General features: G+C 64.4%; 2 protein-coding genes across 5 annotated transcripts in view; one reads left to right on the top strand and one right to left on the bottom strand.

The window, feature by feature from the left end:
• The window catches only part of PLCH2 (phospholipase C, eta 2), a 37,854-nt gene extending 30,625 nt beyond the window's left edge, over window positions 1-7,229 (top strand). The window contains exons 17-22 of one of the 3 annotated variants that reach the window (XM_011930986.1): window positions 34-158; window positions 253-337; window positions 806-952; window positions 1,451-1,530; window positions 3,821-4,118; window positions 5,620-7,229. In XM_011930986.1, the coding sequence (XP_011786376.1) occupies window positions 34-158; window positions 253-337; window positions 806-952; window positions 1,451-1,530; window positions 3,821-4,118; window positions 5,620-6,911 (2,027 nt within the window). In that variant the 3' untranslated portion in view covers window positions 6,912-7,229. Of the gene's footprint in view, window positions 1-33; window positions 159-252; window positions 338-805; window positions 953-1,450; window positions 1,531-3,820; window positions 4,703-5,619 lie in introns of those variants that run through there. The other 2 variants (XM_011930988.1, XM_011930987.1) reach the window with 2 other exon arrangements.
• Window positions 7,230-9,988: 2,759 nt separating this feature from the next.
• Window positions 9,989-22,784, bottom strand: part of PANK4 (pantothenate kinase 4) — an 18,410-nt gene continuing 5,614 nt past the window's right edge. Inside the window, exons 4-19 of one of the 2 annotated variants that reach the window (XM_011930983.1) lie at window positions 22,388-22,571; window positions 21,981-22,073; window positions 21,466-21,619; window positions 20,767-20,948; window positions 20,135-20,216; window positions 19,785-19,885; window positions 16,946-17,101; window positions 15,676-15,788; window positions 15,322-15,409; window positions 14,152-14,303; window positions 12,995-13,050; window positions 12,723-12,772; window positions 12,127-12,231; window positions 11,498-11,598; window positions 11,288-11,356; window positions 9,989-10,510 (exon numbers count right to left, since the gene is read on the bottom strand). In XM_011930983.1, coding sequence (XP_011786373.1) covers window positions 10,297-10,510; window positions 11,288-11,356; window positions 11,498-11,598; window positions 12,127-12,231; window positions 12,723-12,772; window positions 12,995-13,050; window positions 14,152-14,303; window positions 15,322-15,409; window positions 15,676-15,788; window positions 16,946-17,101; window positions 19,785-19,885; window positions 20,135-20,216; window positions 20,767-20,948; window positions 21,466-21,619; window positions 21,981-22,073; window positions 22,388-22,571 — 1,900 coding nt within the window. In that variant the 3' untranslated portion in view covers window positions 9,989-10,296. The remainder of the gene's footprint in view (window positions 10,511-11,287; window positions 11,357-11,497; window positions 11,599-12,126; window positions 12,232-12,722; window positions 12,773-12,994; window positions 13,051-14,151; window positions 14,304-15,321; window positions 15,410-15,675; window positions 15,789-16,945; window positions 17,102-19,784; window positions 19,886-20,134; window positions 20,217-20,766; window positions 20,949-21,465; window positions 21,620-21,980; window positions 22,074-22,387; window positions 22,572-22,784) is intronic. The other variant, XM_011930984.1, reaches the window with a different exon arrangement.

Below are 22,784 nucleotides of genomic sequence, written 5' to 3'. Positions count from 1 at the left end.
GGGCCACTGACCATCTGCCCGGCAACCCCCTAGGCGTGTTCAACCCCAACTCGGAGGACCCCCTGCCCGGGCAGCTCAAGAAGCAGCTGGCGCTCCGGATCATCAGTGGCCAGCAGCTCCCCAAGCCGCGCGACTCCATGCTGGGGGACCGCGGGGAGGTGGGGACCAGCCCTGCACAGCGGGTGGGGTGGGAGTGGGGGCGGGCCGGGCATCGTGATGGGCCCCGAAGCTAGCCCCACTCCTGTGTCCCAGATCATCGACCCCTTTGTGGAGGTGGAGATCATCGGGCTCCCTGTGGACTGCAGCAGGGAGCAGACCCGCGTGGTGGACGACAATGGTGAGGCTCGGCCGTGGCTCTGTCTCGCTGGTGATGGAAGTCTGAGGGGGAGGGTTGGGGCTACCTGGTGTGCCCGGGTGCTCTGCCCAGGCCTCCCTCGGTGACAGTCCTGGATGCCGCTCCCCTCTAGGTGGGCAGTCCCGGAAGCAGCACCGGGAGCGGCATTGGGAGTAGTGCTGGGCCGGGGGGGCTCCAGGCCGGAGTTGTGTGGGGCTGGGGGGCTCCAGGCCGAGTGGTGTGGGGCTGGGGGGCTCCAGGCCGAGTGGTGTGGGGCTGGGGGGCTCCAGGCCGAGTGGTGTGGGGGCTGGGGGGCTGCAGGCCGGAGTGGTGCGGGGCTGGGGGGCTGCAGGCCGGAGTGGTGCGGGGCCGGGGCCCCAGGCTGGAGTGGTGTGGGGCTGGGGCTCCAGGCCGGAGTGGTGCGGGCCGGACCCTGCCCACGGGACACTCCTCCTGGCGCTGCTTCCCCAGGATTCAACCCCACCTGGGAGGAGACCCTGGTGTTCACAGTGCACATGCCGGAGATCGCCCTGGTCCGCTTCCTCGTCTGGGACCACGACCCCATCGGGCGTGACTTCATTGGCCAGAGGACGCTGGCCTTCAGCAGCATGATGCCAGGTGGGCAGGTGTGGACACGGTGCCCCCCACACTGGCCGAGGGCCCCCCGGGCAGGGCAGGCACTCTTTCCCCTGCAAGTCAGTGCCCGTGTGGGTGGGCCTGCACCTGGCACCAGAGAGACAGGAGCTGAGGACGGGAGGAGAGCCGACCTGGGGCTCTGTGGGTCAGATGGGGACACAGCCTGTGCGGGAGAGGTCACCCCCAGGAAGAGGGCTGAGGACAGGACAAGACCCAGCCTGGGGACCTGCGGATCACGGGGGGCACAGCCTTTGGGGGAGGGGCCACCCCCAGGAAGAGGTCCCTGCAGGCTGGTGCAATGCCAGTGGGCTTCCTGGAGGAGGTGGGGGTAGTGCTGGGCCCACGGGAGGCAGAGGTCCCAGGCCTGGGTTTGTCGGCTGTATTTGGGGTCTTGGGACCTTTGAGTAGAGTGGGGGGCAGAGCAGGTGGGGGCCTCGGGAGGCTGTGACCTCATGACCCTGCTGAACCACACTGCTTCAGGCTACAGGCACGTGTACCTGGAGGGGATGGAAGAGGCCTCCATCTTCGTGCACGTGGCTGTCAGCGACATCAGCGGTAAGGTGAGTGCCACCCCCTGCCACCAGCCATCACGGGGAGGGGCCGCACCAGCCCCTTGTCCTATGCACCCCCATGTGTCCCCAGGGCTGGGTCCTGAACTCAGGCAGTGAGGCCTAGGGTCCCCTCCCTGGGCCTCTGCTCCTCTACCTGCAAGAGGGGGTGCTGTGGGGGTCTGGCTCCTGAGCCACCAGTGCCCACCTCTGACCCCAGGGCTGGCTGTGGGCATCTCCAGCAGGGCGGGTCCCGAGTGCTCTGGGCCTTGCCCCGCCGGCCTCACAGGCTCCACCCCCACAGTGCTGGCATCTGGCTTCTCAGCCTGGACTGAGTGGTGCCCCCTCCCCTCTCTCACCCCCTACCCCTCTACTTCCTGCTGTCACATGGAAGGCAGCTGCCCAGGTTTGCCTGTCACTCCACACCCAGGATGTCTGTCCTCTGCCCCAGGTCAGGGTGCGGCCTCGGCTTCCGCAGGAAGGGGTCCTGGTGCCAGCTCTGCTGCCCCGCAGAGCTGGCTGCCCTGGTTCTCAGCTGAGGCCCAGTGCCCTCTGGGTCCTGCTGGTTGCAGTTGGCCCTTGGAGGACCCTGCCCACACAGCACGAGGGGCCTGCCCAAGCCCAGTGCTGACTCTGCTGCCGTGCTCTTGGGCCCAGAAGTGCCATCCGGCCTCTGCCGTCTATCCACCCATCTGTTCCTCGTCCCCCAGGCCGCAGGGCTCCCCACGCCGCTGCTGTGGCCGCCTCACCTGCTCCCTCTGTCTCTTTGGTCTTGCAGTCGGCTTCTCTATGGCCTCAGTCTCTACCTTTAGAAGCCCAGCTCTGTTAGGAGCCTTGAAGGTACCCGGTGCGCGGGACAGTGCGGCCCGCCACCCCTGCATGCCCAGGCCATGCCCCATTAGCATCCGTGATTCCTGGTAGCATTTGGGGACTGTCGCTCTTGTGACGTGGATCATGACATGGCTCTGGGGACCCTGGCCATTCCCAGCCAGAGTGGCATTTACGAGGCAGATCCAGGGTTCAGCTGCGTGGCCGCCTTCTCACTGGCCTCCCCTCTCCTCCTCTCCCTCAATCCTCCCTCCCCTCCCTCAGCCCCTTCCCTGGTGGGGAGCCCGCTGGAGCCCCCGCTGTGCCCCTCCTATCCCCCTCCTTCTCTCTCCTGCCCCCATCTCGGACCCTCAGGCTCCTGGTTCTGAGTTCCCCTCCTGCTCCTTCCCTGTCCTTGCCAACCATGCCCAGTGCCTGGGATGAGGGCACCCCTGAGGCCGGTGCTCCGAGCTGGAATCCCGGATCTGCTTCTAAATGGCTTCCCAGTCACTGTGACCAAATGCGTGGATTTGGAATCTTGAATCAGGAAGCTGATTCAAGTGCTGGCCATCTGAACGCATCTGCCCAGAGGCGCGCCTGCAGGGAGGTGACCCACCTGCCGGGCCTGGGCCGCTCTGTGCACAAGCACGGCTCGCCATGGGGGCACAGTGGGTGCTGCCGGTCTCGGGGGCATCTGGCATGTGAGGGCCCCTCTGGCCTCTGCACCCTGGAGATGCAGCTGCCTCCCTCTCAGCAGCTGTTCTGCTCAGGCAGGGACCTCCTGGACCTCGCTGTCCGGGAAGGTTGGCTGTGGCCAGGTACTGGTGGGCCAGGAGCCTGAGCCCATCTTGGCTGGGTTCAGGGGTCAGCAAGCCAGCTGTGGGCCTTGGGGGTTCACATGAGCAGATGGCAGGGCAAGACCAGAAAAGGCTGCCTGGGGGAACTCAGGAAGGCTTCCTGGAAGAGGTGGTACTTCCCAGGGCAGGAGTCTCACCATGAGAGTGAGCAGAACAGGGGCTGGGCGAGCAGGCCTCCCACTGCACCTGGTTACTCCTGCTGTAGACCAGATACTCCTGCCTGACGGTGGGGCACACGCAACCAGGGAGTGCCACACCAGTGTCCCCTGCCAGCGATGGGGCTGCGGGTCTCTGAGCAGGTGCAGGCTGTTGTGGGCCAGGCTGGGACTGGAGGTCTTTCCTCCGGAGGGAAGGACCTTCTCTCCATGCCCCTCACAGGCCCCACCTGCCCAGGAGGGTGGGGTGGGCCATCTGTACTTAGATCTGTAGCAGCCACTGTCCCGGGCAGAAGTGCCCTAGTGACCCTGCTCCTGAAGGCCCAGGTGCGTCCACACGCCCCCAGCCTGAGGTGGCCCGGCCCCTCGGACCGAGACACGCACGGCACGTCTGTGGCACGGTCTGGAGAGCTGGCCCTGGGGGTGCAGCTGTAGCTGGGCTGGGACCCCTGGCAACAGCTATGCAGGCTCCTTCTCTTGCAGGTCAAGCAGGCTCTGGGCCTAAAAGGCCTCTTCCTCCGAGGCCCAAAGCCCGGCTCACTGGACAGTCATGCTGCTGGGCGGCCCCTGGCCCGGCCCTCCGTTAGCCAGAGGCTCCTGCGGCGCACAGCCAGCGCCCCAACCAAGAGCCAGAAGCCGGGCCGCAAGGGCTTCCAGGAGCTGGTCCTGGGCACTCAGGACACAGGCTCCAAGGGGGTGGCAGACGACATGGTGCCCCCCAGCCCCAGACCTGCTCTGGAAGCCCCAGCCCAGGAGGGGCCCGGCAGCGGCAGCCCCCGAGGTAAGGCACCAGCTGCAGTGACAGAGAAGAGCCCTGTGCGAGTGCAGCCCCCACGTGCCCTGGACGGCCCCGGGGCTGCTGGGATGGCCGCCACATGCATGAAGTATGTGGTGGGATCCTGCACCGGCGTGAACACCGAGGGCCTGCAGAGGGAGCGGCCGCCCAGCCCGGGCCTTGCGAGCAGGCAGGCAGCCATTCGCCAGCAGCCCTGGGCCCGGGCTGACTCACGGGGGGCCCCCTGCTGCGGCCTGGACCCTCAAGCTATCGCAGGGAGAAGCAGAGAGGCCCCCAAGGGTCCCGGGGCCTGGAGGCAGGGTCCAGGCGGTAGCGGCTCCGTGTCCTCGGACTCCAGCAGCCCAGACAGCCCGGGCATCCCTGAAAGGTCCCCCCACTGGCCTGAGGGTGCCTGCAGGCAACCGGGGGCCCTGCAGGGAGAGATGAGTGCCTTGTTTGCTCAAAAGCTGGAGGAGATCAGGAGTAAATCCCCCATGTTCTCCACCGGTAAGCCCCTCCTGCCCTGCGCGGTCCTCCCGCACGCCCCTGGCATGGCTGGGCCTGGGTCACCTGCTGCTGCTTCTGCGTAGACGGCATCGTCTCGTGTTCTCGTGGCTCTGTCTCCGTGGCACTGTCTCCGTGGCACTCTGCTCCCTTGGCTTGCCTGTGGCCAGTAGCCCCAGCCCTCCTGTCTGACCTTGAGGCCCTGGGACTTGGGGTGGAGCTGGTTTGAGGCCCGACAGGCTGGAAAGAACCAGCTGCTCTTGCTGAGGGTCCGGGGCCAGGAGTGTGGCCTGACATGCTGGGCCCCTCTGACTGGGCACTTCCTCAAACTCGCCTCCCGGGCGGCTGGTGACTGATGCCCTTCCTGGGACTGGGGGCCACGTCCCATCCCATTCCCACCTCCCTCCAGGGCAGGCTCCAGGGGTCCCTCCTGGGAAGTCTGATGTGGTCCGTAGTGTAGCTGCTGGGTGTCTCCTGCGCCCCTGGGACACCTGGAGTTTGCCGAGTGCGGTGCGGAGTGGATTCCCTGGGTCCTGGGGCTTCGCTTTGGGCTGAAGCACCCCACTAGGAGGGTGTCTCCTTAGCCTGGAGGGAGGGACATACACGGAGCCCACTGCACACCACCCTGCCCCTCCAGAACCCCCTGACCGAGCTTTCCTTTCTGCCCCCACCCACGCTGCCTCCATAGTTAGGAACTGAGAGCGGCGAGCGACAGGTAACGGGGCCCAGCCCTGGTGTCCCGTGCTGTCCCAGCCCCAGGAGGGCCCCATGTGTGGCACAGGGCATGGACTGGGCCTCACCAGCAGCAGGGTGGGGACACTGCGTGCGCCGCGCCTGGGGGATGCCTCGGGGTGGGAGCTGGGCCCGGCGACCCTCGGCACAGGGTACTGGGGACACCACCCTGATCCAGCTCTTCTCCGCCTCTCTCCCTGTCTTCCTCTCTTTCTCTCTTCTGCTTCTTCCTCTGGCGCTCGCTCTCTCTCACTCCCCCACCTCCCCACAGACACCCGCCCCCTCTCCACGCAGCGGCCGCTCCCTCCACTGTGCAGCCTGGAAACCATTGCCGAGGAGCCCGCCCCAGGCCCTGGCCCCACGCCACCAGCGGCCGTCCCCACCAGCTCTTCTCAGGAACGGCCCCCATACCCCACAGGACCCGGAGCCAATATGGCAAGCCCCCCAGAGGACACTGAGGAACAGCAAGACAGCAGGCCTCGGCCGTGCAATGGCAAGCGTCCTGGCGGGGCCTACGAGGGGGCCCCCGGCAGCCAGTCGGACGGCAGGAGCCAGCCCCGGACCCCGGGCCACCTGCCCGTGATTAGAAGGGTGAAGAGTGAGGGGCAGGTGCCCACAGAGCCCCTGGGAGGATGGCGGCCCCTGGCTGGTCCCTTTCCAGCCCCTGCCGTGTACTTCGATGCCACGGGCAGTGACCGGCTGTGGCAGCGGCTGGAGCCATGTGGCCACCGAGACAGCGTTTCCTCCTCCTCCAGCATGTCGTCCAGTGACACTGTCATTGACCTCTCCCTGCCCAGCCTGGGCCTGGGCCGCAGCCGTGAAAGCCTCCCCGGAGCCCACGTGGGACGCCTGCCCCCCAGGCCCCACTCAGCTTCAGCTGCCCGCCCAGACCTGCCACCTGTGACCAAGAGCAAATCCAACCCCAACCTGCGGGCTGCGGGCCAGCAGCCTCCCACGCCTGATGCACTGCGGCCCAGGCCCCTGGCCCCACGGATGCCTGGCCTCCCACTCCGGCCGCCCCGGGGCTGCCTCTCCCTGGTGGGCCTGCAGGACTGCCCTGTGGCTGCCAAGTCCAAGAGCCTGGGGGACCTCACTGCTGATGACTTTGCCCCTAGCTTTGAGGGCGGCTCCCACAGCCTGAGCCACAACCTGGGCCTCCCGGGAGGGACACGGCGGGTGTCGGGGCCAGGGGTGAGACGGGATGCCCTGACAGAGCAGCTGCGCTGGCTCACAGTCTTCCAGCAGGCAGGAGACATCACGTCCCCCACCAGCCTGGGCCCGGCTGGGGAGGGGGTGGCGGGGGGCCCCAGTTTTCTGCGGCGCTCCTCCTCTCGCAGCCAGAGCCGTGTGCGTGCCATTGCCAGTCGGGCCCGCCAGGCCCAGGAGCGGCAGCAGAGACTGCAGGACCTGGGCCGGCAGGGACCCCCAGAGGAAGAGCGGGGCACCCCCGAGGGCGCCTGCTCCGTGGGCCACGAGGGCAGTGTGGATGCGCCAGCACCCTCCAAGGGAGCCCCTGGGTCAGCATCCGCGGTCGCTGAAAACCTGGTCCTGCTCCGCCTCTGACCTTCTCAGTGGTGGGAACCTGGGCGGCTCTGGAGGCCCAGGACAGGGGTGGCCGTGTTGTGTTTGCTCAGGAAACAGGGCAGCCAGGCCCCCAAAACTGTGTCCCTGGCTGCCCTGTGTCCCCTCGGCCCCTGCCTCCCTCCTGCCCCTGCTCCCGGGGAGGAAAGGCTCAAGCTGCCGGCCTGGGGCCCACAGGAGGGGTTCGAGGCAGGCCCCGCCAGGCAATTTTTCCGGTGTTTTAGGATCGATCCATACAGAAATATTTGAATTTTTAGAAGCAAAACTTATACAACATTAAAATGATACCAAATCCCTTTCCATTTTTACCTGGCTTTTCGCCCCGGGTGTGTGTGGTGTGCATCTGTGCACACCTGTCCTGAGCCTGCCCTGAGAGATACAGCTGGCTTGGCCACAGCACAGGCTGGGGTGCTTGTGAGGCACCAGGGCTGCTCGGGATGCTATCTGGGTCTCGCCTTGAAGGCTGCATCTGCCTTGCTCCGACCATGCTGCCCTCTGCACCAGGCCTAAGCCTCTGGAAACTCCCAAACGTGGTTCCAATAAACGTGCTCACCAGCACGCACGGGCTTCCCGCTCTCTCAGCCTCCTGTGCCACTCACCAGATGTCCGTCAGAGCCTGTGCCAGGCCCAGAGGACACCCCAAGAAAAGACCTGGCCCGTCCTCAGAGGGCTGAGCTGGATGGGCTCCCAGCAGGGGCTGCAAAGCCTGCTCCTCAGGGTGCAGACCCTAACCCATGCCACAGGTCCCCCGACCCTGGGGGCTGCTCTGCCTGCAGCCTTGGAGGATGGTGGTACCAGAAAGGCCCCTACCCTGGAGAAGCTGGGGCGCTGGTTGGGCCTCCAGAAGCCTGTGCTGCAGCCCGTCCTCTGCTGCCCCAACAATGGGAGTGGGTCTACCACCTGCTGCTGCCCAAGGGGCCTGCCCAGCCCACCACCCGGATGAGTGCTGCTGTCGGGGTGTTCCGGCTCATCCCTGGCTGCGCTGCACCTAGGCAGGGCCCTTGGGAAGGTGGGCATGAGGTTCGGAGGCCAGAAGCCTGGGGTGCTGGGGAAGTTCTGGGGGGTTGCTCTGCCCTCATGTTCCTGCACTGGCAGGGATCATGGGCGGCCACAGGAACCGCTGTCATCACTTCCCCAACTCAGCCAGGCAGAGGGGTCACTGGTGCTACCCTCCCCTGAGCCCCAGCAGGCCCCTGAGAGCGAGCCTGGCAAGACGTCGTCATCCTCGAGCCCTGGGACGTTTGCGTGTGGGCAGCTGTGGCCCCACCGAGCAGGGGTGTGGTGAGCTGGTTGCCTGGGGCCCAGGGCGGCACCTGAGCCTGAAGAGTCTCAGTTCTGGGACAGGCGACTCACAGAGCCCGTGGCGGTGACATTGACAGCAGCCTGATGACCGAGGCCTCCCAGTGAGCCCCTGAGTGGTGCCGTGGGCAGAGCAGGGCTTGAGGAGCCAGCTGGGGGTCTGCAGGAGTCAAGGAGGGGCTGAGAGCCTGGGGCCAGAGCCCTCCTGCTCCGGCTGGGGAAGGGCTGGGGTCCCAGAGGCTAGGGTTACCCGTAGGAACAGGGGTGCCTGGCCCATAGGCTGGGTGGCCTCTTGTGCAGGAGGGGAGCTGAGGCCAGGGCCACAGGCGCCGCGCGGGGGTGTGCAGCGCTTACTAGCCTGGGCTGGGCCCTGGCGTCCTCGTCCTGGCTCTGTCCTCCAGGCCGCTGTGCCTCCCCCACCTCCTCCTGGGGATCCTGTCTGGGCCAGGCTCTGGCCAAACCTCTGCGGTGGGTGCATCCCCCAGCACAGATGGACTCTCCAACCCTGGGGCCAAGCTCTGTGGACGTCAGGCCGGGCAGTCACACACCCAGGTGCCCAGAGCGGCCAGGCCACTGCTGCCATCCACCACCAGTGAGGAGGGGCCAGGACGGTAGCAAGAGCTGGAGGGCTGAGGAGCGCCAGGGAAGGCCCGAGATGCAGGCTGGGAGGGCTTCCCCATCAGAGAAAAGGGCCTGAGGAGACGGCCGCAAAGTGGTGAGGCCCGGTGGGATCCTGGGGGCTGGGCCTCTGCCCTGGGGACCCACAGGAGGGAGAAGCTGGAGCCAGGTGGACAGTCAACCTCAGGACAGGACAGGAGCTGCCTTGGTGGCCGCCGCACGAAGGCTGGGCCTCAGGCTCCACGCAGACTCCAAAGGTAGGCCATGAAGAGACACCACCTTGGGGTCCAGAAATGGCCAGTGGGCACCTCTGGGCAGGCCAGGTCTCCATGGGGGAGGGATCTTAGCCTCTGCAGGTTCCAGACCACCAAGCAAAGCTGTCTGGAAGGTGGTCCATGCCACCCCACCTCCTTGGCCTAGGACAGCCTGTGCTTGGGGGTCTCAGTGAAGCTTCCAGATCTGGGGGACCCTAGAGGGGGGTTGGGGGGGCAAGGTAGCAGCTCAGCCTGCTCAGGGCCTGCCCAGCAGCTCAGCACCAGAATAGTTCCCGCCACATGAAGTCAAAGCCGGGGCCTGCAGCCAGCCCACCTCAGCAGGGCCTCCGCAAGCTCTGCGCTCTCCTGTCCTCTACACGAGGCTGTGTGGTCTCAGTCCCACACCTGGGCTGAGACGGGAGGGACCCCCAGGCGCCTTGGAGCTCCCAGGGGCCAGGACCAGCAGGGCCTCCCTGCTGCCAGCTCCCCCCAGCCATACCCACCCTAGCCACCGAACAGGGCCCCGGGAGCAACAAGACCCACACGGTCCGCAGTTCCTAGCAGGGTCTGCGTCAGCGCCCGGCTGCCTGAGAACCCCGAGGGCGATCCATGCCGAGGGCTCCTTTCCCAGGCACTGGAGTCAGGAGTGCTGCTCAATACCCACACGTCCGGCAGGCGCAGCGGGAGGGCACTGGAGGGATGTGGGCAGCTCTTCTGGCCCGGAGGGAGCAGTGAGAGACACAGGGGCCCGGGTCTGTGGGGCAGCTGGCGCTCGGTGCCCACGAGGTCTAGAAGCAGTGCAGGGAAGGGCTCCCGCTCTGGGCTCCCCACACGGGAAGAGTCAGGAGAGGCGCCTGCTCCAAAATAAAACAGCGCAGGCGGCTCCGGCCTCTTTTAAAAACTCTATTTGGTGCATGCCCACGGCGCTGCGTCCCGTCAGACATACCTGTATAGATCTCTCTATTTATACATATATATAAAAGGTTCTTTAGCAGTTAAATAGATTCCAATACGAATGTCTCCCAGGACAAAGCTGCGTCTCGCCTCTCGACCACACGCATCTGTGCGGGCTGGGGCGTATGTGCCGTGTCACAGTAGTACGATATAAATATGTTGATTTGAACGCAGTTTCCCTGTGGTGACAAAAACACATTCCTGACAAGTGACAAGCGGAACCATCGGGCGGCCGCGGTGGCTCACTCGGCCGGGACCTCATACTTGAAGATGACGCTGAAGAGCCGGCCGCCCAGCCGCTCGGCCAGCCATGCGTTCTTGATGACGGCCAGCTTGAGGCTCTCACAGCACAGGGCCGCGTGGTAGTTGGTGTGGACAGCACGGCCCATGCCCTCGATGACCACCAGGTCCGCGCCACGCTCCCGCACCAGTGCGGCCAGCCCCTTATCCAGGCGGCTTTGGGGAGGAAGAGAGAGAGACTGGACGCGCGGACCCCAGACCCCACCTCCCATACAGTGCAGCGACCAATGTGAAGGCCGAAACCTCCACCCCTCAATTCCCTGATGTGGGGGCCTCCAAACCCAGCCTCAGCCCGGGGCCTCCTCAGAGCAGCAGCTCCCGCAGGGCCAGAGCAGCTGCAGCCTGGAAACTCTGCCCGAGATCTCCCTCAAACTCTAGGGACTGATTCCTTGTCATTTTCACGCCCTCCCTGTTGGTGAGGTGGGACTGGAGCACAGATGAAGCCAGCACTGGAGAATCCCACCAAGCAGAGACGACCAGTGGCCCCAGCACTTAGAACCCACTCATTTAAGGGGTTCCTTTCTCTGCAATCAGCAGGACAGAGAGCACCACATATGATCGACTAAGGACCTCCAGAGCCACAGAAGCAGAGCCTGCTGTCTCTGTGGGAGGCGGAGGTGACAGACACCGGGCAGCTGCCCAGGTCGCCCTCAGCCTCAGCTGAGTGGCCATAGGGACATCAGCCCCTCCTGCCCCAAGTCCCCCAACCCAGCCCAGGTGTAGCCACCTCAGACCCTGAATCCGTTCACTCTCCCCAGGCCACCTTGGGGGACGGCATCTCCGTCGCCTCCTGAGGTCAGTCCAGGCCTGGGGTCAGGAGAGGCCCTAGGGGCAGTCCTGAGGTCGGTGTCCCACATGCACATGGGTGCAGGTACACGGCACAGAGGGCATGGAGCCCAGGAGGGAGAGAGCAGGTGCAGGGTGCGGGGTTACCTGAGGTCGAGGCATGGGGAGCTGGAGCCCGTCTGCACCAGCAGCAGCCTCTCTTCCCGGAGCGCGGAGCTGCCAGACACAAGGTGGTCAGCGCCCCCAGGAGGGTGGCCCCCGGGAGCGCCCAGTTCAGAGACAATCCTCGTGGCCCACTCTGCCCAGCTGGTGCCCCTCCCCATCAAGGCCCCCCCAGCACCACCCGCCAACACTCACTGCACGACAGGGTCCATGCCTGCGATGCGCTCTGCCACGATGAGAGACTCGCTGTGGGTCACGTCGTTCAGGGCGGGGCCTGAGTTGCACGCCAGGATGACCTGCAGGAGGAGGGCCCAGGCTCTTTAGGAACCTGTGCTGGCCCAGCATGGTGCCTGTGTGCACCCCAGGCTTCGAGTGGCTGGCCTGGGTGAGGGTGCTGTGCCCAGCGGGCCTGGCCAGCCACCTGCTGCTGAGGAGCAGGGACCTTGTCTGACCTTGCCACTCTGTGGCCCCTGGGAAGGAACCAAGCCGAGGGGCAGAGCCGAGTTCACAGCCTGCCCTTGGGACCTGCCTGTCTCCAATCGGCATGAAGTCACAGTCCCAAAGCCTCCTTGCTGGGATCACCCTTCCAGGAGCCTAGCATCAGCCCTGGGCTTCAGCACATGGACCCTCAGCCTGAGCCCGGGGGGCTGGGAGCCTCCACCCCAGCATATGAAGGCTCTGGGCCGCCTCCTACACGCTGCCACCTGCACCTACCTGCTGCGTCCGGAGGAGCCCGACCACCGCCAGAGGCCCAGGGCGGCGCCAACCCCACCAAGAGCAGAGAAGCCCAGGGGAAGGGCCCCACCCACCACCTCGCCACTCACCTCAGTCCCTCTAAGGAGTAGCTCCCTGACAAAGGGGAAGACTCCCAAAATGATGTCTATTCCACTGTTATCTGCGAAAATTAAGGCACATTTATGAGGGGGCCCCTGTAAGACAAAACCAGGACGTTCAGTTGGGAACAGGTGCATCCAAGCGAGTCAGACCCCACCCCTGCCGCCCGCCCCGCTGCCCTGCAGGGGCCGGGACTGGGGGCTTCAGGGTCCCAGAGGCACCAGGGATGGGCTCTCCTGCAGGGGCTGAGACCAGGACTTCAGGGCCCCAGAGGTGCCGGGCCAGGCCGGGCTGCAGGGGCTGAGACCAGGGGCTTCAGGGCCCCAGATGTGCCAGGGATGGATCAGCCTGCAGGGGCCAGTGACTGTCTCTTCTGGCAAGGCTTTGTGCCTAGAGAAGCGGTCATGACAGGAGGGCAAGTGTGGAGCAGGGGATGCCGAGGCCCTCGGCTCGCAGGACTGTGAGACTCTAACAGGAGGGGAGGGCCTCCGGAGGCAGCCCATGCCTACCTCCCTCCAGTGACCACCCACCCCCCGGGCCCCACACTGTGTCCCCAGGGGCAGAGGCGGGAAGCCCCTCCACATACCTTTAATCTCTGAAGCCACTTGCTGTAGGAATCCACGAGCCAGGGTCTTTCTGAGAGAGAGGGAGGGACACACGATCAGCTCCGCGCTCCAGGTCAGGGGTTAGGGAGACGCGTCTTCAGGTGTTCGTCTCTCCAGGAAGCAAGTTCTCCCCAGCCCTGAGCCTGGCCGACAGAGCTTCGAGCCTGGACCCTGACTGCGACTGCTTTCGCTGTTGCAGAGAACGCCCAGGCACGGCCCCAGCACAAGACACGGGTTACTTGGCCATCCGTACCTTGTAACTTCCTCTTCGCTTCTTCAAACCCAAAGTAGGGGTCGGATTCAAGGACACTGCATGCAAGAGGAGAAAAGAAAGTCAAGAAAAAACAGAACGAAAACCCTCGGCCAGACTGCTCAACGTGAAGCCCCCAAATCCCTCCCAGGCGGGACAGAGGCAGCTGCTCAACGTGAAGCCCCCAAATCCCTCCCAGGCGGGACAGAGGCAGCTGCTCAACGTGAAGACCCCAATCGCTCCCAGGCAGAACAAATGCAGCGTTCTTGATACGCGGTGATCAGCAGAAGGCTCAGGGCGCCACCGAGCACAGGTTTGAGACAGCGCAGGCTGTTTCTTAAGGTGGACTTGAGCCACGGGACCAGGGAAGCCCATCGGTGACTGGCGGCTGCAGTCTGTCCCCGTGCTCGGCGCCCATGCAGGCGGTGTGGGAGCCCCCAGCCACAAGGCCAAGCTCATGGGTCAGGACCCTCTAACGCTCCCGACAGGCTGCGGGAGGGACCTGTGTCCCAGAAGGGCAGCCACGGCTGGGGGCAGCATTCTTGTCTATGTCTGGAGACATGAGTGGAACCCAGGGAGGGCCGGGAACCCAGGCATCTCCCTCCAGCCCCACATGTAAAACAAGCAGGGACCACAAGACACGGTGCGGCCGCCTGGGGAGGCTCAGAGACTGGAAGCAGCTTCTTCAGGAGTGAAGGTAAATTACGGTGGGAATGGTTCGTTTTCAAGATTCAGAGCCCCGGGCTTTAGACACCTGCCTGTCCCACAGGCCAGTCTAGGGAACTCCTTTGCAAAACACCCTTTGATCATCACATCAGAAATGTTTAATTCCCACCACATGGAGGAAACATGAATTTGGATTCTGACAACAGAAAACGTCAGCCCCGTATTTCTGGAGCCACAGCCCTAGGGCTCCTCAGCACCTGTGCTTAAGGAAGCGGCATCCTCAGAGCCTGAGGGGACAGACAAGGGCGCTGGGCCCTGCACAGTCCCTGGCACTGCTGCCATGGGCACACCCTGGGCCCCAAAGCCCCGAGCCATCAAAGCCACCAAGTGCCACACAACCCCCGAGGGACCGGCTGCACCTCCTCGCACGCAAGCCTGGGGCAGGACAGGGACCTGCAGGCTGCAGAGCCTGCCCCGAGCCCGCGGACACCTACTCAGACACGGCTTTGGCCCCCCAGTCGAAGACGTTCCCCGCCAGGAGGCCTTTCACCAGCGCCAGCTGCCGCTCCTCCCAGCCCAGCGTGTCCAGGGAGCGCACGACCCCGGGGAAGCACCTCAGTGCCACACCATTCTCCCGCTGCTTCACCTGCGGAAAATGCCAGATGCCAGGCCTGACTGGAGACACGGCCTCAGCCCACAGCGCTGCTCCTGGCTTTCCGCCAGGCCGCGTCTCTACAGGCCCTTGGCAGAGCACCATCCCAGACACCTGCCAGGCCCAGCCTGTTCCATACCACACCCCTCAGGAGCACAGACTCAGGCCCAACCGGAAGCCCACCAGGCACAAGCCTATCGGCCCCGGGACAGCGGCCAGCGCGCAGCTGCACGGGGCTCTGAAGATGAGGCCCAGGACAGCTTCAGCCCCTCCGTGACAGCAGTGGGTGAAGGGGAGGACGCGGGTGGAGGACAAGGCCCCCACAGGTAGCCACAGCCCTGGCCTCAAAGCCCTCCACACCCAGACTTTCCCTGTCACAAGGCTCGGCGTGGGAGGGGGAGGGGGAGGCGTGGCGCTGGCCATTCCCAGAAGGGGTGGGGGAAGTCCATGCCTCCGCTGCTGCCCGCTGCCTCCTGGCAGAAGGGGCCAAGGAGGGCTCTGGCCGCCAGACCTGGGGAAGCAAGACGGACGCCCAGAAAGGCCCATCTCAGAGGGCTCCCGTGGCCTGCACATCGCCGGAGTAAGAGGTCTCTGGTCACTGCCCAGCCTCCTAGGAGGCAGCGAGGGTGCCCCATGAGAGGCAGACAGGCAGTCCCCAACCACAATCGCCCACCCTTGCGGAAGCTGGGAGGCCCTTGGCTCCTGCAGGCAAGCAGCCTGTGTCTCTCAGGAACACATGCCCAAACAGGGGCTCACACCCCTCTTCTCCAGTCACAGCGGTTCCCACCCCTAACTGGCGCCAGCATCTGTGGGGGTAACACAGCTCCTCAGCAGATGCTGCCAACAGAGACCCTGGCTAGTGTGGTGCCAGTGCCAGAGGTGGGGCCGCTACCAAACCTGCATGGCCTCAGAGAGGACAGGACGCCCCAAGTCAGTGGGAGAGAGACAGGACCCACAGCGCCAGCGGGACGGGGACAGGAGCGAGCGGAACGCCAGGGCACACTGTACTTACTTTGGAGTAGGGGTCCGGGAAGTTGAACTCATTCAGACAGTGCTCCCTGGTATCCAGCAGGCTGCGCACGGTCAGGGTCCCATAGGCGCTGGGGACAGACACGGCAGAGGGCGCTGAGCAGGGCAGGCCGAACACTCGCCCACCTGCACATCCTGGGCTGCGCCACAGATGTCCTCGGGAGCTCAGCAGTGCAAACGCCGCTTGAGGTGGGGCCCAGGGGGACTGTGCCACCGGGGCCCACACCCACCCCCAGCCAGCTGGGGTCCAAATGCCAGCATCACAGCCACTTTCTCAGAGGTGCAGGGGCCCTCTGGGCAGAAGAGGCAGTCACGCACCAGGATGCTGGGCACTTACAAGGGCTGCTGTCTCAGGGTCTGAAGCTTGTTCCAGTACTTCTGTCGGAACTTCTCCGCCCTCTCAGCTGCATCCACGGAGTCTGGCTGGCTCGCCACTGCGCGCTTCACTACCTGCCAGCGCCAGGAGGGGGTCAGCCAAGCATGGCCTTGCTGCTTGGGAATTCCCCATGTGACAGCGGGGGTTCCGGGCAGAGTGGGGGCTGGCTGTTGGGGGCTGCCCAGGGCATGGCTGGGGACAGCTATAGGGGGCCTGAGGCAGGGTGAGGGCTGGCCGTGGGGGGCTGCCCAGGGCAGGGTTGAGGCGGTTGAAGGGGGCCTAGAGCAGGGTGGGAGCCGGCTGTCGGGGGCTGCTTGGGGCAGGGTAGGGGCTATCTGTAGGGAGCTGCCCAGGGCAGGGTTAGGGCCTGCTCTGGGGGACGTAGGGCAGGGTGGGGGCTGCTTGGGCTATGGTCAGGGCAGCTCCTACTGGAACAGGAAAGGCTGACGGTGACAGTTCACGGTCCCCTGAGGCTTCCCTTTGCCATTCGCCCCTCCCAGCTGCCCTGGGAGGCAGGAGCAGGAGTGACCCTGGCTCCTCACCACTCAGGAAACCCGAGGCCGAGAACCATGTCCTCGGACTCCAGCCCCACCCTGTGCCGGGGACACGGGGCTCTGGATGCCCAGAGCTCACTCCAGGTCGGGGCAGGGCTGCGCCTCTTCCCTCAGGACAAACCCCGGCAGCACCCGGCCTCTCCGAGGGCTTCATGAAGAATGCATGTTGCTACTGGGGCTCCCTGGCCCCGAGCTGAGCTCCCGAGGGGCAGCACGGCCCAGGGCCTGGCATGTGCTCCACAGGACCACCCCGGCCTTGGAGGTGGGCCGCAGGAGCCCCCAGGTGGCCTCACCAGGAGCTTGTCGGGGCTGAGCCTCACCCCACCTCAGAGTCAGGGTCCCACAGGGCCTCCTGCACCTCAGGCACACTTCAAAAGAGCAGAAATGTCTACTAAATTGCTTTCTGAAGAAACGTAATAGCCAACAAAAGTACTGGCTGCCCTGAGAAGAAACGTGTCTCGATGACGTCACGTCCTAACTGACCCACCAAGTGACCAAGAGCGGTATTTTTGCCTGAGAAACAGAAATCACGCCCTCACACTCAGACGTAGATCAAGAGGTTTCTGGAAAACACTGGCCTGTCCCACTTCGCCACCTTGTCTTTGCCCCCGGGAGCCTCAGAAGCTTAACCTGGGCCGCGGCCTCGGAATCCTCTAGTCGGTACCCAGAGCCCTCACCCCGTCCAGGGCCTCCTCGAAGCAGGTGAGCCAGTATTTTCGGGCCAGAGCGTCGTCGGTGAGGTCCACCGTGTCGGGCACATAGGAGGGCGGATCCAGGAGGAGCGGCAGGTTGACCAGTGGCCTCTCCAGCCGGTCCATTTCCAGCAAGTCAAACTGGAAGACAGGCAGTGGCAGGGCGGACTCGTCACCACAGTTCAGAACAACCTGAGCCACGCTCAGAATCTTCCACGCTAATAAAGGAGGAGATGCAGTGCCTTCTTCCGCCGTGCCTCTGGGCTACAGAGAAGACCCGCACCGGGCCCCCGCAGCTGCCCAGCGGCCTGAGCTGGATACCTTGACTTACCCCCTGGTTTGACACTGGGGTTGCATCTGCTCACCACATGCCTCCTGCCCCCATCACCTCCCCGCTGCAGCCATCCCTCCCCAATCACTGCTGCAGTCACCCTACCATCACCCTCCCCCACCATCCCTCTCCCCATCACCACCTCCCTGCAATCACCGCTCCCTGTCACCCCTACAGTTTCACCTCCTCCCCGTCACCCCTGCAGTCACACTGTTCCCACCTCTGGTCCTCCAGGTGGCCATGTCTGCACACAGAGGTTTGGGGTGCTGTCCTCACTAAGCGCCGGGCAGTGCTCCACCCCGTGCCAGGCAGGCAGCCCCCATGCCCCACATGCACCTTCCTTTCTCCATGAAGGGCTATGGCAAGGCCAGGCCACTATGCGCCCAGGGCACCCCGGGGCCACCTGTGCCCAGCACAGGCGTGCTCATGGGCCCTGCTGGCTCCTTCTACCTTATTCCGGGAGGAACTGAACTGAGCTGAGCCAACGCACACACCAGTACTCAGTTCTCTGCACGCTAACTGCAGCAGCCGCTGCTCTGGGACCAGAGGGGCTGTCGGGGGAACTGTGCAGCTGGCCGCCTCTTCCCACCCTCCGGTGACTACCCCACAGGTCACATGCCGGCCCTCTGCCCTTCTCCGCCAGGGCACCTGCCGGCAACTGCTGGGGCTGGAGAAGCAGCCTCCGGGTGGGCAGGGACCTCCAGGCAAGGAACTCCACAGCAAGGGGCATGCCTTCCAGGTGGGAGGCCCACGCCGGGCAGAAGCTCCACGTGGAAAAAGCCAGTGACTTCCCAAAGCCAGCGCAGAAGGCGGCAGGAGCCCCACGTTAACTACCATGGGCCACAGCCGGCACCGCCCGGTGCTGCCTTGCCGGGTCGCAGGCTCCTTCTATCCTGACAAACGGGTTCAAAACTTTGCTTTGCCTGTTTTGGAGAATATAAACTCGAAGAAATGACTCCATCTCTCCGCATGTCAGTTTGATCCTCAGTAAGGTAGGGCACCTCCTGCCTGGCAGGGCTGTGCCGCTGGTGGGCACCAAACAGGTAACAAGTGCCTCCTGAACGGGGCCCCCGAGGCGCTGTGGCCGCCCGCGCAGTCACTCCAGGTTACAGTACAGGACATTTGGCAAATTATGCACGCATGGCAGAAACGGAGGCTGGGAGACACCAAGCCCCTCTGCCCAACACCAGGGCAAAAGCCAAGAGGCTGGGGCTCTGCCAGACCCTGGGCCTAGTATGGGCGGAGGGAAAGGCAGGCCAGGGCTGCGGCCAGTGTGGCGCATCTGTGCAGGGCCGTGGCCCAGGGTGAACCGCAGGACCCCCACAAAAGGGAGGCGCCCTTCTGAGAAGCCAGAACTCAACCAGGCGCGGTCTTGAAAACACTGACACGGACTTGTGAGGAACCCCGTGTCTACAAATGACAAGCAACTTCCTGCCAACAATGCCAGTGGCCTGTCCTGAGGGGTCCGACTAGCTTTGTACGTGACCTCAGGTAACTGTTCACAGCTACAGAAGGAACGCGCCCCCCAGGGGGACACGGTCAAGGACCCTGACAGCCCGTGACACGGGGGCAGTTTCTGCCACGTGGGGCTGTGCTGGGGGCATTCCGTGTGGCTGACACAGGGCCTGGCGGGGAACCCTTCTGAAGCAGCTCTAACTCGGCAGACACGGGGTGCATCTCCCAGCTTGCCAGTGCCACCCAGCTCGGGCCAGGGCAAATCCACTGGGCATCCGAGGAATGAGCCTGGACACCCCGAGGAGAGCAGACGCCCGACAGAGACCGTCACTGACAGAGACCGACACCGACAGAGACCATCACCGACAGAGACCGACAGTAACCGACAGAGACCGTCACCGACAGAGACCGACAGTAACCGACACGACAGTAACTGACAGAGACCGACACCGACAGAGACCGACAGTAACCGACAGAGACGACAGTAACTGACAGAGACCGACACCGACAGAGACCGTCAGTAACCGACAGAGACCGTCACCGACAGAGACCGACACCGACAGAGACCGTCAGTAACCGACAGAGACCGTCACCGACAGAGACCGACACCGACAGAGACCGACAGTAACCGACAGAGACCGTCAGCCAGAGTGTGCAGTCCTAGGGCAGGGCCCTGGGTGGCTCCTGAGCTTTCGGGTTTCAGCTGCAAAGTGGATGGGCCCCCTGGTGTGGGGAGGCCCCTGTCACCCCTGAACTTTAGCAATCTCTCTGCAAACAAGAAGGCCGGATCACACAGACTCCGTAATTCCTGCTGAAATGTTTCCAAAACACGAAAGCACCCGAGAGAGAGAGAGGAAAGCAAGCCACAGTGTCCTCCTCCCACCCCTAGTTATACCCCAGGTCCTTGGAAGGATTTGCCACGGGTGGCGGTGCCTTTCAGCCGGGACAGCCACAAGAGGCTTCTCTCAGGGACAGGAGAGGGGAGCGCGGCACAGGCCGCTCCCTCGGGGCCCGGGACGGCCAGAGCCCGCTACTCACGGTGCCACTCCGTGCCCGCTGCGCTGGGCCGAGCTCCGGTGACGTGCTCATCAACCCGGAGCTGCCTGCGTAGTTCTCTCCCCAGCTGTACTGGTTGGGATCTGGAAAGCAGAGAGTCAGGTCACCTGTGTTAACCTTGCCCTTGATTCAAAAGCAAGAGAGTGGAGGAGGAAAGGGGATAAAAACCGATTAACTAAATTGTTAAAACGTCAGACATGCCTGCTGCTGTCACTTTCTGAGGACTCACGCTCCCCACCCCACCTCCACCCTGGGCCGCTCTGGCCCAGAGCACAGGCCCAGACCACAGCTGAGGCCCAACGCTGCTCAGGGGCACCAACACCGCGACTCACTGTCCTGCTCGGCTCCTTTCAGGAACGCTCCGATGGCTCCCAGGTAGCCTTCGTGCCTCAGAAACAGCGCTTGCACTTCCCCCTGCCATGGCCAAAGCACACGTGCTGCTGTCGGCCCCACACAACACTCGATGCCTCCGCAAACCAACTCAACACGGGCGGGCCTCGCACTGCACAGCCCAAACCCTCCAAGAGGCATCCACGGCATACTTGCCGGTGAAATCGCGCCTGGCGCCGAGGGCGGGCTGCTGTTTGAAGAAAGCTAAGGGTGAGATAGCTTCTCCCATGCGGTGAGTCCCTAGCCCACAAGTCTCTGCGTCAGGGACGCGGGTGGGCACGCCTCTGCAGGGGCACGGGCACCCTGACCCCAGTGCAGATCGGCGGACTCCCCCAGAACTCTCTAGAATGCTCATCACTGGTGATTTGCTCAGACTCAGGCGGCCACGGTGCCACAAAATGTAGGCTCCCCAGAACCAGCCAGAAGACAGGGGTGCTGGGCTTCTCGGCCGCCCGCCCTCCAGGCCCCCCGGCCTCTCGACCTCCCTGGGGCTGCTGCGGTGTCTGACCAGCACGACTCTGATGTTGAAACCCTGGGGGTCCGCATTAGAGGCTGGGGAGGGCGCGCCCGGTACCTTGGAGAAGAAGTTGATGCTGTAGGTGATGGTGCGCATGGTCACGGGGTGGCCCCGGATGAAGAAGCCTCCGAAGTACACACGGTCCAGGCTGTGCAGCCGCGCGTGGAGACAGGCCAGCTGCCCGATGTCGTTGCTGATCATGTGCAGCAGGCTCTTGGCCATGTCTTCCTTGGAGAACTCTGGAGAAGGGAAGGAAAAGGCGCTCGCGTCCAAGCACAGCAAGTGCCTGATGTGACAGCGAGCGGGAGCGGAAGCGGGGAGAGAGCTGAGTGGGGGAACCAGAGCCCGAGCGCCGGCGGGGAGGGGAGAGAGCTGAGTGGGGGAACCAGAGCCCGAGCGCCGGCGGGGAGGGAGAGAGCTGAGTGGGGGAAGCTGAGTCCGAGCGTGCGAGGCTGTGTGTGATGCATGAATCATTCCTGGACAGATTAGGCTTTGTTTTCAAGGAGAAAAAAACCTGAATCGCTTTTCCTAACTCAGAGGAACTGTTTTTTCCTCCAAAACCAAGACCACGGTGTTTATTCGCCAACCTTCTGAGCACTCGGCCTTCGGCAGGAAGAGGTTGCAGGGCTGACACCCAAGACCCCGACTCTCCAGGGAGCGGGTGTGGGAAAGTTAACAGTGGGGGAAGCTCCTGTCCCTAAGACCCCAAGTGTCCCCACCCCCCTTCTCTCTGGCGGCAGAGGCCAGGGCCGGCACCTTGGTCAGCGGTAGCTGACTTCCCGAAGCTGCTGGCGATGAGGTTCCCGCTCAGCCCAAGCGTCTGGTGGGCACCACCGTAGACGTCCCGCACCAGCATGTCCACGTTGCTGTGCTGGCCCCTCGAGGCCAGGTGCAGGAGTTCGTCAAACTTCTGCGGGACATGGTGAGGGGGCGGGTGAGGCGCCGCGAGCTGCTGGAATCCCCATGACCCCAGAAACCAAGCCCACGGGAGGAGGCACGCCTGGGCAGGGGGTGAATGGGCCCTCATGATGCGGGACCAAAGGCAGGAGGCAGCAATTGGGACCCTCAGGCCACCCAGTCAGGAGCAGCTCTGGCTGCTGGGACGCCCGTCCTTCAGGGCGCAGAATCCAGCCGCAGAGGCCAGAGACCGCCGAAGCGAGTCAGGAGGGAGGCCCGGAAGCAGCTTTTCCACCTCCCAGCCACAGGCCTCCAGAGGACAAGAAGTGGACATCTCTGCAGACCCTGGAGGGCCTCTGGCAGCCGCCGCGTACCTTCGTTTTGGTGAGCAGAGCCCCGAGCCCCCAGAAGGTGCCGCCTCCGATGGAGCTGCCACCGACCCACTCGAACCTGTCCTCCGTCTCCACCTGCAGCAGAGCCAGGGCAGGTGTGTGCACAGCAGGCCCTCAGCCACACAGGTCGCCCCTGTCCCCACACCCCCCATCCCTGCACCGTGTGCTGCGCTGGGGTGAGCCCCGCCCCCACCCCAGAACCGCCAGTGGGCGGACTCAATGGCCGAGCCTGGGGGCGCTGATGCCCCTCCCACAGCGGCTCTGAGCTCACGGCTTCGCCCCCCACCCACTGGGGCCCGTCCACGTGCCCAGTCCTGGCTCCTGCTCCTGCACACAGCTTAAACTGTGGCTGAACCATCCACTCATTCATTCATGAAGCCGGGTCTCACCTTCACAATGGAGACTCCAGAGCCAATATTGACAAGAAGATAGGGGAAAATGTGGGGGTGGTTGGTCTGGAACCGGAACTCAGGGTCGGAATCCTTCTGGTACACGAAGGCCTCGTGGGGGATGTTCTTGAGCACGAAGTTGCACCCCTTAATCAGGCATGTCATCACGTCCTCCTTGTCGACTCTGAAAAGAAAGTGCCAACCCCTTAAAGAGTACAGTCCACAGACGGGTGCAGCACGCAGGCCTGCCCGGCCCAGAGGGGCAGCCGGGCCCAGTACAGGCCACAGACGGGTGCAGCACGCAGGCCTGCCCGGCCCAGAGGGGCAGCCGGGCCCAGTACAGGCCACAGACGGGTGCAGCACACAGGCCTGCCCGGCCCAGAGGGGCAGCCGGGCC

Source organism: Colobus angolensis, unplaced genomic scaffold (genome assembly GCF_000951035.1).
Source record: "Colobus angolensis palliatus isolate OR3802 unplaced genomic scaffold, Cang.pa_1.0 Scaffold89, whole genome shotgun sequence".
NCBI classification, from domain to species: Eukaryota; Metazoa; Chordata; class Mammalia; order Primates; family Cercopithecidae; genus Colobus; species Colobus angolensis.
The sequence above is the reverse complement of the archived record's forward strand: the minus strand, read 5'-3'. Positions and strand labels throughout refer to the sequence as shown.